The sequence below is a fragment of the Rhopilema esculentum genome, chromosome 17 (assembly GCF_057945365.1).
Source record: "Rhopilema esculentum isolate cy_ngs chromosome 17, ASM5794536v1, whole genome shotgun sequence".
NCBI classification, from domain to species: Eukaryota; Metazoa; Cnidaria; class Scyphozoa; order Rhizostomeae; family Rhizostomatidae; genus Rhopilema; species Rhopilema esculentum.
This window is the reverse complement of record NC_142831.1, coordinates 1,466,081-1,484,687: the sequence shown is the minus strand read 5'-3', so window position 1 is coordinate 1,484,687 and position 18,607 is coordinate 1,466,081. Positions and strand designations below refer to the sequence as shown.

Below are 18,607 nucleotides of genomic sequence, written 5' to 3'. Positions count from 1 at the left end.
GCCATTAAATTATCGATTTTATAAATCTCTTCATCTTTTTCGTAATTAATCTTTATTTCATATGTCCTACTTCCTTTAATATTTCAGACTGCTCTAAACCTAGCTTCAATCCTTGCCACAATTATTGGAACAGTTGCGCAAAGCTAAAGCTTTTTTCAAAAAATCCCCCCTCCCCCCTACCCTCCCTCCATTACAATGTTTTTCAATTGGGCTGTTTTGATCCTGAAGGTAAAACTTTTTCCACTGAAAGCTGTATGAAGGTATTGAGAAAATAAATCAAATTTTTACGGAGAGAAGGGGTCGAAATTTTTGAAGCGGCAGTGATATTTTGGTAAGGTAATTTTAGACTTGCTTTGTTTATTTGGATACTGCAATGGAAAGGCATTCCAATTATTTTTGGCAAGGATTGTAGCTAAGTTTAGTGACAACATAGTTTTCGTCTCCGAAAAAGTTATTTCAAGAGCAATTTTTTGTATTAGAGTTGTATAATTTTAGAAGAATAAAAGTTATTTATGCATTCGATATTTCCTAAATCAGCATTTTGGCTTCTCAAATTAAAGTAAATTAAAATCGTTATTTTTGTTACTCTAGTTAGGTTACGTGCTTCTTTTTGTAAAGCTATGTTCGAAGTTCGACATGTCTAGCAAATTGCGTTATTCTATTTGCATTCGTTTATTTTTATGTTCTTTCAGTTTCTCACCTGTCCTGTTAACTTCGCTCGCGCTGTTTTCTCTGTAGGTGGAATTTGGATGTACGATCAATCCAAAGATCTCCTGATGAAGCTGACACTGGGGAGGAGGCACAAAGCAAGGTACAAATCTGGTAGTAATGAATTTCTTTAGGACAAGTTGCCTTCCGTGGCTTAGCTATGATAGCTGTTTTTGAATGTATGCAAGGAGATGTGTAGGAAACATTTGTTTATATGTCTGTTCACTAGTGTTTTGGGAGCGAACGTGAGGCAGCCCCCGTCTTGCGGTCAAAAGCCTGTGTAGTGAGCTTAATCGTTATTACCCTTAACCTTTGACCCCAAGATGGAAGTGATACTTATTAAAGATTGGCTTCTTTTTCGCTCCAGTAACCGCCGAACATGAACCAAAAATTGAGCTCCACTTTAACTCTGAACCATGATTTTGGTCTTTCTCGACAAAAACGTGACTTTATTGCCCAATTATGAGTAGACTATTTCATTCAAATAGCTCCCTTTGACCCTAAATACTGGCCTGTTCTTCTCCTGTGTTTTTTCTTCAATCGATTGATATATTTTTTGATGCTTAAAGTTCGTTTTATGAATAAAACCACAGAAAAATGAGATGATGTGCCGTTCTTTTTCAGCTCCCCTTAAACGTGATGAATAACTATTTCAGTCTTGGTGCTGATGCTGATGTTTGTTTAGAATTCCACGAATCGAGAGGTATTCTGAATTCTTAGAAATTACACCATAATTCTTGTAGATCCTTCTTCCAGTTCTAGATAAATCAGTGATTCAGTGTCCAATACACACCTTTACTGACAATATGATTTATGGGATATTTTATTCGGAATATCAAACATTTTTATTTTGTTTGTTTACTGAACGTCTACTTTATAGACTTTATTTGTCTTTATTTTCTAAATTGCGAATAAAATATATATTGTTCAAGCTTATTGAGAATGCTTGAGATGAGTTTTCATGGAACTAACTCGTATCGGAGATTCCTAAAAGGAAGTTTACCTGAGCATTTTGTTCGAGTAGATGTTTATGCGAACGAATGGAATCAAATTTATGTATGTAAAAAGCAGAAAACGATCAAGGAACAAAACTTCCATTTTGCTGTTAGTCTTTCCTCACATTTTGCCAAAAACCTGATTTACCGGGGCATGTTTGTTTTGTAGATAAACCTTCATTTTATAACAGTTTCTTTTTGACAATTTGCAGAAGCTAACCCAGACAAATTTACAAGCCGATTTCGAAATCTTGTTTTTTACGGAAAGGTGTGTATATGTATATATATGTATGTACGGTGAAATCTCCAGTGTTGGCTTCGGAGATTCCTCGCTCATTTCATTGGGCCGTTTGGCTCAGTGGAATGAGCATGGGTTTTTGAAGCAGCGAACTGGAGTTCGATTCCAACCAAGAGTGGTTCGATACAATTTGGCAGCACCCTTGTGGAAAGGTTTTCCTCCTGTCAGCTTTTGCCTTGTGATATAAATATATATATATATTTATATTTATTGTGCTTTCACCTTCCTTACCCTTCTTGAAATTTTCTTCTTGTGCAATGCACAATATCGTTTGGTAGAAATAAAGTTGGACCTCAATAAGTTAACTACCTCTTAAGTCGATCTCTAGCTATCTCGAACTTTTTCTGTCTCCCTTGTTTTTTTTGTTGCTTTTATACAAAAAAGCCTAAATAAGTTGAACTCCGGAATAACAGAATAACTCGATAAGTCCGTCTTTTACTCTTACTTTTTGCAAACTAGTCCACTTATGTTAATCAAGATCAATAAATTCAACATGAAATTGCAGTCCAACTGAGTTCAAGCAAGTATTCTTTTATCACATCCGTAACCATTCTTGTTTTTATTCAGGCTGGTGGAAGGCAGGTTCTACAGAGCAAATTTAAGGATTTACATAAAGGCATTGATCAATTGATTGTAAGTGGAAATCTCCTCTTAATTTGAAGCCTTATGTAGAATTTCTTGCCAGTTTTTACATATTTATTTGTTATATAGATGTTGTTTTGAAGATGACACCATTTTGGGTTTTCACAATTTTATAATAACAGGAACAGAATCGAACTATTTACAATCAACATATTCAGCGTATACTAGCGAGCTCCTAACTTGTCCATATCTAACATCAAGCGTGAACAACTGACTCATAATTACATAATCCGACGTTGAGGTCTCGGCACTAGTGAAAGGATTAACGGGATGTTTCTCCTTCACAACAGAAGTTCATGTGAAAGTCGTTCTGAAGGTATTATCAGACTTCTAGCCAGAGCTGTCCCTTTGAAAGTAGTAGCAAAGCTAGCCTCGACATTATTGCTATCTACCCATGAAGTGCAATTAGAAACGGATTAAATATTTATTGTATTATGTATTTGTAGTATTTTAATGTTTATGAAATATTATGATGTAGCATTATAACGGAATATATACATATGTAGTTTTATAATTGTGTCATTAGTATTGTTTGCATATATGTCCATTCCCAGGAGGTAGTCATGATATTCTCCAGTGGGTTCCATCCTTGTTATGTAGTTTAATAGTTCGTACGCAGTGTTTAGGTAATTTGTTATTGTTTTTATACTGAATAGTTGAAAAGAATTTCATCAAAGAATCTCATGCTCAAAATGTTACCTAGCAGAAAGATTTTCCCTTCATTGAAATTTCTAAATTCAAGAATAGGATTGTTATGAATTTCTGTCCCGCCTATGCTGTATTCGTTGGTACCGATTTACTCTTCAGTTACCTTATGTTCTCTTAAGCAATTGAAATTGCAATTAAGCAAAAGCAAAGTGTGAGCAATTGCAATCATATATAAACGTTTTGAGTTGCCACTTACGATTGCATTGTCTGTGCTTTATTCTGTATCCAAGAGTCTTCCTAGGCTAACCATCCGGGTTGCACTTTCTTTAAAGCTGCATTCGCATTTCGATTCCTCAGTCAATGCAATTTTTGACGCTAAATGCTTTTTAAATCAAAGTTACTTTTAATGCGAAGTTTATTTTTTCTCTTTCACGTTTCAGTGTGATGGCCGAGATTTAACTGAGCGTATTCATGAATTAAAACCCGTTTGTATCCTGTTTTTAAACATTTCAAAGTGAGTGTTCAGATATCAGTTCCATATCGAGTTGATTCACTTTTGCATTTTGATAAAGGAAGTTGTCTTGAGTTGATAACGAGGTTTTCAGGCACTTAAAACGAGGCGACAGCTATATTTCATTGTTTAAAGGAGTGATGTCGAGGTCCGCTGGTCTGTTAGCTACGTTTGTGATTATCATGGTGACCGCTGTTTCTTTCTGCAAGTTTCAACTGACAATTTATATTTATAAAATTTTATGTCAAAATTAGATTTACTATTCAATTCATGGATATGCTGCTTTTATCTGGTTTTATCCCCAATAATTGCATGATACTTACAATTTAAACTTACAATAACTACAATTTAAAACTCTTCAGTGACATCTACCGATGCAAGATTTCTCTGGGTACCATGGTTTCTTTCCTTTGTGGAAAGGGTGCCCGTTGTTATTTGGGAAACATTTTAGCAAATGTTGATGGAGTTTTAGCTAAATTTTTTTGCTAATTATGGTTCCCTAACAATTAGAGATTCAAAGGAATTTTTGCGTGAACTTAATTATTCTGTTTTTTCCCCCTTTCTATTAGATACAGTGCTGGCACATCACCTTGGGGACATCCCACTGGCGGGGTTAGTTTTTAATTTCTTTTTGTACAATAGCTAAGGGGGTGGATGAGAAATTTCCCAGATAGTAAGAAACTGGCTGAATGCCTAGCAATCTTCTTAAACTGGAAACAGAAGGAATATAAGGAAGACTCTGGTTTTTTAAAACGTATTAATAGCAGATAAATACAATCTTGATAATGTTCCCACAGTTTCTTTTTGCTCTCGATGTTTCTAACGCTACGATGAGCTTCGTTATATAAACATTGCTGTTTTTGTATAACTCCTGAGGCTCGAAAATAGCAAGCAGTAGTTTGAAATAAGGATGTATTTGTGATTTTCTTAAAAATAATTTATAGAGGGTGGGAGACGTTTATTCTAGACTACATATGTTGTAGACTACTATCTAGACTATAATCAGGACCCTAATGATAACAGTACATATTGTACTGATAGGTTATCCTGTTAAAACATTCGATTTTATTATTATTTTATTATTATTTGCTTTGGTTTGCTCCACAATAACTCTGTTGTTTTTTCTACATTATAAGGATCCACACTTCCTAAACATTGATGATTTTTATCTTTACTGGCGAATTCATTTTAGGATTTTCTGCCTCAAAGTTGTGACGATGGCTACATCGAAGTAATTGGTTTTACCTCAACATCGATGGTAATTTTGCTACATTATACAAAGTTTTTGTTAGAGTTATCAATCTGAAATTGTATATGTTTTGCTAAAGAAAGATTAGTGAAACAAGAAAGCGACCAAGAATTAGCAGTCGAAACCATACTGCTCTCAAGCTTGATGTTTTTTTCTGGCTTACATTGCTATAGCATGAGCTTCAAATCTTTGATTGGTTAATACAGCAGACACACCCCCGAGTTCTGACCAATCAGATAACAAGAAACTGTAAACAAGAAACTGTTATCTGATCGGTCAGAACTCGGGGGGTGTGTCTGTTGTATCAACCAATCAAAGATTTGAAGCTCGTGCTCATTGCTATAGTATCGTTACAAGAAATTTGAACAATTTTTTTGCGGTACAGAATTTGAAAATGGCTTTGAAAAAAGCAAACATTTTACAACATACTAAAAGCTTTTTCGTCTGACACTCCTCAGAGCATAAAACGTCAGAATAGGTTCCGAAAAAACACGATGGAAAAATATATACCCAGTTGTGGATCGAAATAGGCCAATCAGAAAAACGCAAGCACAAGACCGGTATAGTTGACCAATCAGTGCCGCAAGCCTAAAGAAAAATTACCAATGGAGTCCAAGAGAGAAAACGAACTCCTTTTGTTTACACAATGGCGGCTTTTTCGTTTTTATGTAGATTGACTCCAACAACTGGGTATATATTTTTCCATCGTGTTTTTTCGGAACCTATTCTGACGTTTTATGCTCTGAGGAGTGTCAGACGAAAAAGCTTTTAGTATGTTGTAAAATGTTTGCTTTTTTCAAAGCCATTTACAAGAAATTGCATTCTGTCATGTTTTGCCCGAATATATATGTATTAATATGTATATTTATTTTGCTGTATTGAAATGTGAAAAATTTGCCGGAGCATTTAAAACTGAATGGTAATTAAAAATGAAAATCCGTACTAGGCGTTTTTTCAAATTTTTCAGTAAATATATTCAAGACACTGAATACTTTGTATCGGCCAATGGTTACGCTGTGGCGCGCATGACAGAATTGTTTCTAAGTTGCGTCTTAATGAGATCCTAATTTTACTTTTGATGCAGTAAACATGCTAGCGTGTACAGCTGTTTACGGTACAGAGCAGGTTAACAGCTTTGAACTGTTGATCAAATGTTTTTTTAGGTTGCAACGCAATGTGGTGGACATGGCGTTCGCATTGACCAATGCAGCCAAGCCATGCTATACACTAACAAGTCGATAACAATGCAGGTCGATGGAGGTAACCTTTTTCTGTTTATTGATTATAAAACCACTTCTGATTCAGTTGATTGCAGCAATCTCCGTCAAAATACACTCTGTAGGGGGCTTTCTTCGTTCGTCCATTGTTCATAATGGCATAACTGTTCTTTTGTGACTTTTGCCTATATTGGCGGGAAAACTGACTAGTAAATACAATACAACACACATTTATCAAACTCTTTTTTTACAGACCAGTAATTTTAATATTAAGTTCTTTATTTATCAATGTTAATGTATCAGTAACTTTAGTGATACACTAACTTTGATAAATATGCAAGCCAAATAGCTAAGTGTGACAAATGCTATTTGGATCAATTAGCATAATTTTGTATTTGGACACATGTTAGAACATTTCACCTTTTTAAAACGTTTTTGATATTAAATACGATGTCCTTTTTGTAATTTTTTTTAGAGCCATGTCGACTCAAGCCATCTCGGATTCACTTAAAACAGAGGAATAAATCGAATATGATTTTTAAAAAAAAGGTTTGTCTTTATTCTATTGTATGGTTTAAATTTGTTGATAAATATTTATTCAAACTTTTAGATATTATGAGCCACGAATTTCAAGGCGATGGACAGATACTTTAAGTCATCTGTCAATCAAAAATTGACCAATCAGTGAGCGAGATACCAATGACACCCTTATTGATTGGTTAATATTTATTGACTGATGGCTTAAGCCGCTTCGATATCTGACAATTGCCTCTGACCTTAAAACATGATGATAAGGAAAAGTTTTCTCTTTTCTTAGACTTTGATCAAAACTATTTCTTTACTTGAAATAATGTAAACTAATTTCATTTTAGCATCAAAGATTTTATAATTCCCCGCAAGAGTAAGTCTTTTTTATTCATTTTTTGGGCAATTCATTGTAAAACTATTTCCATGGCCTCGAATTATAAGCCTACTTGATTGCATTTATTTATTATAAGAGCTAGTTATTTGTAGACAAGAAAGGATAAAAATGAAAATTGATTCCAAAAGACAACAAAAAACCTGTCCCTTGAAAGAATTTATTTTCCTTAGTCTATGTTCTGATTTGCTCCTCCTCCGTAGTTATCTAAGATCATATTTTCTTGACGAACAGAAATCCTTCAAGCTGACTAAATTAGATTTTGATAGCATTGATTCTGTTATTTTGATGCATTGTACATAAAGTTTTTTATTATTTCTTTTTCTTTTAGATCACAAGTTGTTTCTTCGAAAAAATTGAATCTAAGAATAAATTATTTGACCTTCGTTCAGTATGAAAAATTAGTTAGATACGACATCGAAGAATTAAAAAGTGTTGGTGAGTCCAGTTCTCCTTTATGTTAGTTCCTTTTGTAGGGATTCACTTTTTATGACTTTTAGCGTACTTAACATCTCAGTTCTGGCTAATTGTTTCAAGTGCTTTTATACCTGGCTGTAGGAGGCTTACAATCTGGTAGAAACATACGTCAGCATTATTCCAGTTGCTATAGAGTACCGAAGTGTGACGTCATTAAAAATCTATTTTTAGAATTTCTTAAATTTGGCCGCATAATCTGAAGAAAGAAATGAAATACCTCTCAATGTGCAAAATTAGCTAGATGTGTTCCAAATTGGGCGAGATATGGCCAATGAAAGATTTCAAGTTTGTTAGCGGATTACTGTTATTCTGGCCTGGTTCATAAAGTTATGAACCAAGACCAAATAACAGAGGTTTGATGGGGCAAGAGCCTGTGCTCAAGTGGCCATATAAGCTTATTTTGCATAGTTATAGGTATTTCATAGTGCTCTTTCAGGTTCTGGGATCAAAATTCAGAAATTCTAAAAACTAATTTTTATGACGTCATCACTTCGGTACTCTATGTCGGGTATATATATATTTATTCAAAAACTAAAGCGATTAGTAGCTCGTGAAGTTGTGAAGACATTTTTAAATCCAAGAATAAGAATCGCTCATACCACTGGCGACCAGTCACTACATCCTGTTTCTCGCCGTTTCTCCGTGACGTCATTTTTGCACCGCACTCATTTACCAAGAGACAGTTTGTTCTTATCTAAATACAATTGTGATATATACCAGCAATTTTTCATGCACTGAAGGCCTATTGTTTTGTGTGTTTGATGCTGTTTGTCAAGAACATGTACTGATCCAGTTCTACAAAGTGTTCACAGCCTAATGTTTTCATTGCATATTACGATAATTCTACTCCCTCTGCAGTAGGTACATGCCGGCGATAAATCTCATTCCATGACAATTTTTCTTCTGGATTTCTAAAATTATAACCGTTTGCTGATTTTTATCGTTTTCAAGGCAAAACCCAGCCGTCTCTTGTTCCCACTTCATTCTCACGACAGGCCTATTTCATGTGCAATGAAACATTGTAGCATTGTAGCAACGTGCAATAGTCTTAAGCAAGGACAATAGCTTGTAGATTCATTTGTGACGACATTAATAATTCATTATCGAAGTTGTTACGATCAGGGCTCTCCAAAAATGAGCAAGACTCTAAATCATAGTTTGAGCCGACCATGAATCTCTTGATCAGTTGCCCTGCTGATTGTGCATATGACAACATGATGTCACGGTATTCTTCAGCTGTCACTTATTGTCATATTTGTGCTCTTTTCTCCTAGCTGATCCTATTTGGACATTGTCACTGGTTGATCTCGAAAGCCCGCTCGATGAGCTGCGTCAATATATCGAAAATCTAAGGCAATCGCAGGTGAGCTTGTCTCACTTTATACTCCGTTTTACAGGGACTAAAATTAACAGGATCGCGATCCTGGTCACCATATTGTTTGGTCTACACGGCCAAAACTGAATTAGGATCGCAATCAGATTTTGGATGCATACTCTATCATTTATTGTGCTAGAGTATTGTAAATAGGCATCTAGGCCTTGTGTGAATAAAAGGTTGAACATTGAATAAGAGGTAGAAAGTCAACCCTTTATCCTTGAAACAAGCCTATCCTTATTTCTTTTTGCGTTGTTAAGTTGTCATTGGATTCTTTCCTCCTACCAATGTCAATACGTTTATTTGATTCAACCAAATTGCTTGATGGGAAGGCGTTTGTAAAACCGGAGATAGGTTGGGCTATCCGCTCGTTGTTTTTTGTTTTATTTTGCCCTTTGGCTTAGCGACTGCGATCACGAACGGTTATACAAGAAATACTAAACGGGATCCGGACCGCAATACAATCCACCTCTGAATTGGGATTGATTCTTGGCGGATACGGTAATCAATCACGATTGGATATTCATACAAAAAAACTTTCAGGATGTCGCAATTTTCCTTTAGTATTACCTCAATCGTGCCACTCCTTTGTGTTCTTTATGTCTCTTCTAACTATAAGTTTATCAACGAAATATTTAGCAGCTTTCAAAATGAAATATTGAAACTAATTTTAGAAATTTTAGACCGAATACCAAGTCAATGCTAGTTATAGTCCCTTTCATAAATCACCGGCCAAATATTAATTCATTTTATTTTATTCGTCCTTTACAAAACCATTTATCGTTAATCTGATTTTTCTTTATCACTTTGTGCTGTTCCTTCTCGCCGTTTTCATACATAAACTCGATTCTAAGACTTTGACAGACGACCTATATACAATCATAGTCAGCCGAAAAAACTCTAGTCTGGGAGCTTATTGTTCGGTTTTTTTGTTTGCAAAGCGAACTTGGAAACACGTGCATTCTTATAACGTGGTCTAAGTAAAGGAACAGGATAGAACATTCTCTCATTTCACGATGTCATTTCTATTTCATATGGTATCATATGCCTTTCGTTTGCAATTTGTGTAACTGTTAAATTGTTGTAAAGCATATCTCTTTGTACGATTTTGCTAGTGCATAGTTCAATATCTGTGTATAGGATTGATTTGTCGCTCAAGATTTCAAGATTTCTTGTGGATTAACGTGCAAAAATTCATTGTGGTAACACAAATATTTTGTCAGTTGTAGATTTTATAAGTACCCCTTAACCCTTCAAATATCGAACCATGTCATGTATTCTTTGTTACACTTAATGGCGCAGTCTTTATCCATCAAAATCAAAAGTGATCATGTCATAAGATCAGTAAATTGTATTTTCAGGAAGAAATAAAGTCAAAACTTTCAGATCAATGGTGCTTTTTGGATGGTACGTATTTTTGTCTTTTACTGATACAGTAAAGCTGCCATATAATGGCAACGGTTTGGACTAATGTAATTATCTATTTTTGAGAGGTATCCGTTGTATAGAGGTGTCCGTTGTATAGAGGTGTCCGTGGTTTATAGGTGTCCGTGGTATAGATATGTCTGTTTCAAAGAGTTGGTCATTGTAGTAAGGTGTCCGTTGTATAGAGGCGTCCGTTGTATAGAGGCGTCCGTTGTATAGAGGCGTCCGTTTTATAGAGGTGTCCGTTTTATAGAGGTGTCCGTTTTATAGAGGTGTCCGTTTTATAGAGATGTCCGTTAATGGGGGTGCCACTGTATCCCATACTATTACGTTTTGAAAGAAACCAAGTATCAGAGAGGTCAGCGACCTTTTAAAATACCAACAGATTACTTCAAAATAATTGCAGTTTTCATGCTTCCTTCCAGCTACCTGGCCAACTAGGATCTACAGGATAGATGAAGCGCAGGAGAACCTCATGTTAGTAGGGGATGTCGTTGAAGATGGAATACATGTTCTTGATCTTTCGAGAAAGGAGGGCTCCTTCACCGATTCCTTTTCAGTGTAAGTTGGGTAGTACTTCTCAATTATTTTGCAAATCTGCTGTTAAATGTATTTATGATATAAATTTAATATGTCATTGTTTGTCATATGGGTCTTCTATATTAATGATTACTTTACTTGACATCTCTTGTCGAGTAAGCCACCCCCGTTTCTGTAGACAAATAGCACCCCCGTCGAACTTCATCATCATTACATTGACTGTAAGAAGGGGGCGGCTCATTCGGAAATTCTTAGTGCTTCTTATTAGGTGATACGGTTTTTACATGGGATTACTTCAGCATGGTTTTTATATGTCATTGATCAGCCCTTAAGATACTGTACATCTAGTTATCATCTGATATCGTTGCTGCTCTGTCCGCTGATGAAATAAACATCTAATTCTTTTATATGTCTCTAGTAAGAAATGATTGTCAGAGGTGTCAGCCGAGAAAACCTTTATCGTTCAGTATGAACTAATTTATGAAATGCATGTTGATAGCAAATTTGGCAACACGTTTTGCAATTTTCATTTTTTTTCAAAGCTTGACAGAGCTACTATTTGCTGCCAAGGAATCACATGATCAACTATTGCTTAGGTTTTCTCGCCGTTTCAAGCTTGATCATTTTCATTTTCAGATCTTCTACTCTAAAAAACGCCTCAGGTTGGCGAGAATCCTCCACAATTGATTACCACGACAGGCCATCTCCAATGCGGCGGATATCATCTCCAACACTATATGAATTTCACAATGCAAAGGACACCGTGTCTACAACCAGGGTATTATGGGAATCCCACCCAGAGGACAGCGATGATGACTTTACCGAGAGCAGCGAAGGAGAACCGGAAATCGACGAGAATGACGAACCTACCACAGAAAAACGAGGTGAAAATGGTGAGAATGAGGAAGATACCGAGTTAAGGTGGGACTGCTTTCAAGCTTACCATAATATTTTTCAAAGTAAAATGATATTTACATCATTGCAGTGAGGATGTTTCTCCGTCAGCCCCCTTAGTCAGAATATCATTTATTTTAAAAACTCTGAAGGGCTGAATGTCGCACGAACCAGTGTCTGAGCATTGGGAGGTCAAGACGGGGGGTCCAACAAGGTTTTGGGATTGCAGTAGGTTGGGGATTGACATTAAAGGTACCCTGCCTACAATGGCTAGCTTTCTTAAGACACCATGAAATTTACAAAGACACCAAAGATCCAACATTCTCAATATTCCCTTTTGAACAGCTCATACCTAATTTATGTTGTTGATGCTGATGTTGTAGAGGTGACTTTTTTATTGATCATTCCTTTCATCATAAAAGCTCATATGATTGAAAATCTTTGCCTTCGAATAATTATGTGTTATGATTCAGCAGCTTGTACAGTAGACATTACGAATTTTACTTCATGCCAATTAGTGAGCGTTGCTATCTTCCCTCACTGTTTGTAACGGGCTAAGAGTAGGTCAATTAAAGAATGTTTTTCAAGAAACTTTTTCAAGAATTCTTTTGTCTTTCATGCTAATAGCAGTCGAGAATGCAGTCCTCGGCCGATGCCCTCTTCGCCAGTTTCAAAACACAACGGTCTAGCAAATGGTATTGATAACATGTAAGTTTTTTGTTCTATTTACTGAATTTACTGATTACGAGTTTTGTAACGACATTGCCGTGCGAAGTTGCTTGGCTCTTAAATTTGGTTTCAAATTCTGTCCCAAAATATCAAAGTATTTTTTCTTTTTATGTTTGTAGAGCTCGACTGGATACAGAGGAAAAGAAACAATGTAAGATATGCTTACGAATTTCTTCTCCGTTCAAAAAGGGCATTTTGCTATCTTTATGAACACACAGACAGACACACAGACACACAGACACACAGACACACAGACAAGCAAACAGCAGAATTTCAATTTTTAATGGCCAATCTCGCCCGAAGCAAATATCTAAACTTGATAAGGCAACCTCTCCTCTCAGTTCACTCCTTTTATTCTTTCGCAGCTTGAGCGTTGAATTGGAATGGTCATAGAGTAGCAAACTTTTAGTGATAAATTGTTTGTGATATATCTTATGTAAAAGTCAAAGGCCATGACTCTTCTCACCTCATCCCCATCATCTTAAGGTCCAAGTACACTCCAATATTTGATATCACAGAATGCATGGTAGTGTCAAAAGGAATGTTAAAATGCCGTTATTAAGTACCATTGTTTTACCGGGCAATATAACTTTATGTTTTTGATTACAATATCACTTTAGCAAACATAAAGGATTGTGTTGTTTATGTTCCACAATAGATTCTATATTAATACAAGTCAACGTATTTATCTTATTTTTATCTTTGTGACATATCTATCTACATATTTATTTTTAGTCAAGGTTTTTATTGAATAGTATCTCGATCTATTTATTTCTTTTCTTGTTTTCTTGTCGATTTCTTATTTAACGTTTGTATTCATATCTTCAAGGATTTATTTCTCTATTTGTTTGTTTATTCATTTATCAATCTATTTTTTGTCTATTTCTTTTTTTTCGTGAATTTGAGCAACTTCTACGTTTGTTTCTAGTGCTTTTGGCAGCTGCAAAGAAAGGGAATTTGCAAACGGTGAGTTTCGTTGCATAATTTTTTTTAGTCATCTATAGGTGTTTTATTCACCATCACTGTAACGCTATTCTTTTTTAAATTTGTTAATCAAGTTCATCTTTTTTCTCAGTTCGTGGCATTACACCAAGCCGATGCAAGCCTTCTTTGGTGTGATAACCGTGGTTACACAGTTTTACATCTGGCTGCTAAGCACGGTCACAAGGAGATTGTCAAACATATCATTGCAAATGGCAAGCTATCCTTTATATACATTGTACAATTGTCCTTCGATAATCTCATTCCCTTTGCTCCTTTTAGTGCTACGATTTTGTTCTTGGTACCTTCAATCTATATATTATTTCTAAAGTCGTCCTTTCATCATTACTTTGATATTTTCGTTATGAAAATAATAGGAAAACCAAAGGCACCTCTATCCTCCTTTTCTATGTATTATTTACACCTCCTTGATCTCTACGCTGGCCAATTTCCTTGTTCTTTAGGGATCATCTCAAATTAACATTGAAGTTATAAATCAATCGACTTTAGGGGTCATTCATCCATACCTAGCATTCTAGAAATTTTGAGATCACCTCCGTTTTTTATTGTTATTTCAAGCACCTCTTGCCCCCTTTATTCTAACTTTTCTAAAACCCCCCTTTTCATGCTTCCCCCCCTTATCAAATGAGACAATAACAAATACAGGTATAAAGTACTATGTTTTTCCATCTGCTATTAATCCTGTCTTTTCCCTATCACTAATATTCAGTTGCATGTAAACATGCTAAAGCTGTTAAACTTCCGTCATCCTTGAAAATCGATTCCCTTGAGGCTGAATTTGAGGCGACATATTTTTTGTAGGTATCGAGGCATGCCCAGTTTTATTTTTGTCTTCGCGGCGAATTCGCAGGAACAAAAGTAGAAACGAGCTAATGCACAATCATAGGAAAGTAAATTTGCTTGATTTATGAGAAAACAAGCTATAAACATTCGCCATGCGTGCAATTTTAAAATTAGACGCTTAAAAGATTAGTTTCCGGGAGAATCAGAATATAGTCTTATCATATGACAATTTTGTAGCGAATGTGGTGCGAAATTCGCCTCGTGGAAATCAACCGTTAATTGGTGCGCTTCATGTTTCTACAGAGCCTGTTTGCTGCCTTGTGAAATGTATTTCTGCACCCTTTTACTTAATAAATGACACCTTTTTTTCAACTTTAACTTCACAGTGTCAAAATGTGCATTGGATCTAGTTGACGATGAAAAGTGAGTGTCTAAAATCAATTTTTATTTATGGTTGTTGTAGTCAAAACCTTCTCAAATAAATCACTTTTATTTAGAAACTATTTTCAAATCATTTCAAATAATGATTTAAATAAGAGCGCTTCAGATTTTTTTGTGAAATGCGGACAATTTTATTTAAAAGCATTTTTTATAATTACAGAACATCAACTTATATTTTATTGGGGCTTATACAGTATTGCAGTGTCTGCAAAAATAATTTGCCTATTTGATTTAATTTAGGAAGCAAACAGTTAATGCGCTAATTGTTTAGATGTTCTAAGGAAATTATATTTGGAGATGTAAAACTAAGCAATATTTAGGGTTATAAAACCTGACTTAATGTTGCCTTGTCCGTTCGCAAAAACATTACAGTCACAATGCTCGTTCCATCATCCTCCCCATCGTCAAGCTTCATAAAGAGGTTGGTAGCCTCGATATCTGGGTGTTTTGACGAAAGCAAGTCAACGAGAATTTCATGTTTTGTTTTGACCAGCTGCTCTGTGCGATAGTTTTTCAAAATATCGACTATTTATTCATGATTCGTCGCTCATTTATCATATCTACTTCTTTACATTTTGCTATAATGCGATTTCTACAGTGTCTGATTCTTTCAATCTCTGCATGTTAACGGTTGAAACTTCTCCTTTGCTCAGTGGGTTTCGTCTTTCTTCCGCCCATTTTCATAGTCCCACTAAGTAGTAAGTGGGCTTTTTCTTATCATCTATTGCAGCTGACCAAAACTAATTGCATATTATATTATTAATACGTGTTTTTCATCCTGTTCATTCATTGTTGTTCAATTTTCTTAGGTGTCAAACCCCTTTGCACAAAGCAGCCTCGCGTCAAAGAAGAACCATATGCCGGATGCTAGTAAACGCGGGTGCCTCGCTTACGAGAAAGGATCACGTGGTACGTTTTACAGCCAGTCTGCTAAACATTCCCTTTTTTGTCAGTTTTTATCCCTCCATCTTTTAATGTTTTGAGTCAGTGTCAGGAGCATAACTTGGTCATAACTCCTGTCTCCTAATTCACCATCCGAGAGTAATAAAGCAATTATTAAGGTCAAGAAAGACTTGTCTGCCTCAGTTATAATGCTATTCTGCCTAGCCATATGCCAATGGTCACTATTACATATCTAAGAGATGTTAATAAGAAAGGGCTCATAGCAGGATCCTTGTTTTAGCTCGAAATTTGTTTGTTGATTTCACTACAGTCGGAATTGTGTAGCAATTCGAAAAACTGCTATTGTGTAGACAGAGGGAGTTTGTTTTCACCTTAGGACTCCATTGGTAACATTTTTAATAGGCAAGCTGCACTGGTTGGGTACCTCAACAGTCATGTGCTCGCGTTTCTGCTTGGCCTATTTCGATCCACAACTGGGTGTATCTATTTCCAAGCGTAGTGTTTTAATCTATGTTTTGACATTTTATACTCTGAAAAGTGTGAGACGAAAAGCTTAAGTATCTTCTAAAATGTTTGCTTTTTTACAGACAAATTAATGCATCATCGATGTGTTTGTTTATTTTGTTTGCTGTTACGGTTCTTTTAACTTTACAGGGAAATACTCCCAGATTACTAGCTCTGAAAGCCAAAGATAGCGACCTGGCAAAATTTCTTGAAAGTGAGTTGCAATTTTGTTCCCTGATTTAATGATAACAACAAATACTGTTAAATTTACCTCTTCTCCATTTCGACTTGTGGTCATGTTCTTGACTCCTGATGAGGCTAGATTTATTTGAAACATAGGTCGAAGGAACTATGTTTCAGTTAGTCCTTTTTTTCTTCTAATGTAAAACTTTTGGAAAAACAGCAAAGACATTGGAAGTAAGTCTTACCTGCAACATTCGGAGTTTCAGCCAATGGCCTAGGCGGACATAGCGAACCCCTTTAGCGAATACGATTTGGTGTCTATCACTTTCAGGATCTCTTTCAACTAGTTCAATATCACGGCGCCGTAGATAATTAATCGAGTGACCTATCCAGATTAACTACAGTGGTTAAACTATTCGACAGCAATCTATAAACTGGGTTGATAAACCAGTTTCCACTTGCTTGTCGACCGACCGCTCTAGATAGACAGCATTTAGCAGGTAAACAACACACGACCTACATTGTTTCTATCTTCCTTTCAGATCAAGAGAGACTGCAAATAATTGCTTCTGATGATCATGAGACAGCCGTGTGATATCATCAGCTATACTCCAGATTTGCATTACTCGATTGCAGACTGCTAGAATTTCATTCCATGATCATTATGCTCTACATGCATCTACCCTTTTGTTCAAAATGGTCCCTTTTTTATTTTTGTATTGCAGTATTTTAAAACAGCAGGAATGGCAAAAGAAATAAAAGCGTCGTGTAAGAAGGGCTGGGGCAAATGTCTACCTTAGCATCATACGGTCGTTAGTTTTGAGTTTTGTCCTAGATTAACCATTTATGTCAATCGCATCTTATCGAAAGGTTTTATTTCGGTTCTTGTGTCACTCACTATTCAATAATGTCAGATAGTCCAGCATTTTTAGGCTTTGTCTGAAAAGCATTACACTTTAAAAGACATTCCTTTGCAAATCTGAAGCCATGGTGTTCCTGAACATCTGTTGTAATATTTTTCAATATACTGGGTCCCAAGGTTTAATTTTTAGGAGCTGTTTACACATGTCCTGACCAGCTCTAAGCAGCCTAAGGGGCAATTCCATTTGTATGCACTACTCCTTCGAATATTTACATGATATCAGCAGTCAATTCAGTTCTTCCAACCCTGGTAGCCTATCAGCTATGTAGGGCTGGCCTGCTGAGACGGGTTCTCTTTTCACTAAATTTGTTTATGTATTGTCGGGGGGACTCAGTCCATGGTTTTCTATGCGCATTGAATAGTTAGCCCAAGCTAATTTTCTAGCGCCAAACCTAATGCCGATGCTATTGAATTGTTTTTCTTGGGTTAGGCCAACGCTACCTGGTTGCTACCTTTGTTTTTGTGTGTAGATAACAATCTGCAGCTGTCCTCCCGTCCCTAACAAATGTTTATATAGGCCTTGAAACTGTTACTGTTGTCGCAATAACAAAAACACAACGTAATGCTATCTCCATTTGATTGGACCCACGGTAAGCAGCGGAAGATTAACAGTAACAGAGTAGCAGGCTTCTTCAATTTTTAACAGAGTAGCAGGCTTCTTCAATTTTTAAGATTAAATTTTCCTACTATTTATCTCCATAATGGTCAGGTTATTATGAAACCAAAATTTATCCCCACGATCTCAGGCCCCCTTGGATAGTGAATCTTGAGCTTACAATTGAAACTGGCTCGGGTGGGGTTAACCTTCCCCTTAAAGAAGCTGTCCTGGGCTCTTATAAGCGTAAATAGGTTGCTTTTTTGGGTTGAGCTGAACAGGAAGCCAACCCGGGCTCGTGTAAACGACGTTATGGTAACAATCTGAGTTTAAGGTGAATCGATTCGGTATTTTAAATGAAAATATGAAGCTCGTTTGATAAGCCTATGAAACCAACTAGATTTGTATGATATACTGGAAGATAATCGCATATGTTATAAGCTACGTAGAAGCATCAAAGAAATTATTGTCACTTTAAGCACACTTTGCGTTGCTTTTGTTCGAAATTCTTTTTAATGCTGGTAGATTCAATTTTTACATTCCTCAGTAGAATATTAAACTGTTCGTAGTGTATATGCTGATGATACAGTAAAATCTAGCTATATTAGAATTATTTCTTCTGAAAATGATAATTTTAGAACGCAAAA

The 18,607-nt window shown here is 35.9% G+C and overlaps 1 protein-coding gene across 4 annotated transcripts in view; it reads left to right on the top strand.

Annotated features, from left to right (window-relative positions):
* The window catches only part of LOC135683450 (diacylglycerol kinase zeta), a 50,671-nt gene extending 32,064 nt beyond the window's left edge, over positions 1 to 18,607 (top strand). For all 4 annotated transcript variants that reach the window (XM_065198708.2, XM_065198716.2, XM_065198720.2 and 1 more), the window contains exons 19-41: positions 739 to 811; positions 1,333 to 1,411; positions 1,916 to 1,971; positions 2,569 to 2,634; positions 3,732 to 3,805; positions 4,372 to 4,414; positions 4,995 to 5,060; positions 6,215 to 6,311; positions 6,744 to 6,817; positions 7,141 to 7,169; positions 7,519 to 7,625; positions 8,939 to 9,027; positions 10,401 to 10,446; positions 10,890 to 11,025; positions 11,641 to 11,925; positions 12,526 to 12,606; positions 12,747 to 12,778; positions 13,556 to 13,593; positions 13,703 to 13,823; positions 14,799 to 14,835; positions 15,663 to 15,762; positions 16,411 to 16,474; positions 16,986 to 18,607. In XM_065198708.2, the coding sequence (XP_065054780.1) occupies positions 739 to 811; positions 1,333 to 1,411; positions 1,916 to 1,971; positions 2,569 to 2,634; positions 3,732 to 3,805; positions 4,372 to 4,414; positions 4,995 to 5,060; positions 6,215 to 6,311; positions 6,744 to 6,817; positions 7,141 to 7,169; positions 7,519 to 7,625; positions 8,939 to 9,027; positions 10,401 to 10,446; positions 10,890 to 11,025; positions 11,641 to 11,925; positions 12,526 to 12,606; positions 12,747 to 12,778; positions 13,556 to 13,593; positions 13,703 to 13,823; positions 14,799 to 14,835; positions 15,663 to 15,762; positions 16,411 to 16,474; positions 16,986 to 17,038 (1,846 nt within the window). In that variant the 3' untranslated portion in view covers positions 17,039 to 18,607. The remainder of the gene's footprint in view (positions 1 to 738; positions 812 to 1,332; positions 1,412 to 1,915; positions 1,972 to 2,568; positions 2,635 to 3,731; positions 3,806 to 4,371; positions 4,415 to 4,994; positions 5,061 to 6,214; positions 6,312 to 6,743; positions 6,818 to 7,140; positions 7,170 to 7,518; positions 7,626 to 8,938; positions 9,028 to 10,400; positions 10,447 to 10,889; positions 11,026 to 11,640; positions 11,926 to 12,525; positions 12,607 to 12,746; positions 12,779 to 13,555; positions 13,594 to 13,702; positions 13,824 to 14,798; positions 14,836 to 15,662; positions 15,763 to 16,410; positions 16,475 to 16,985) is intronic.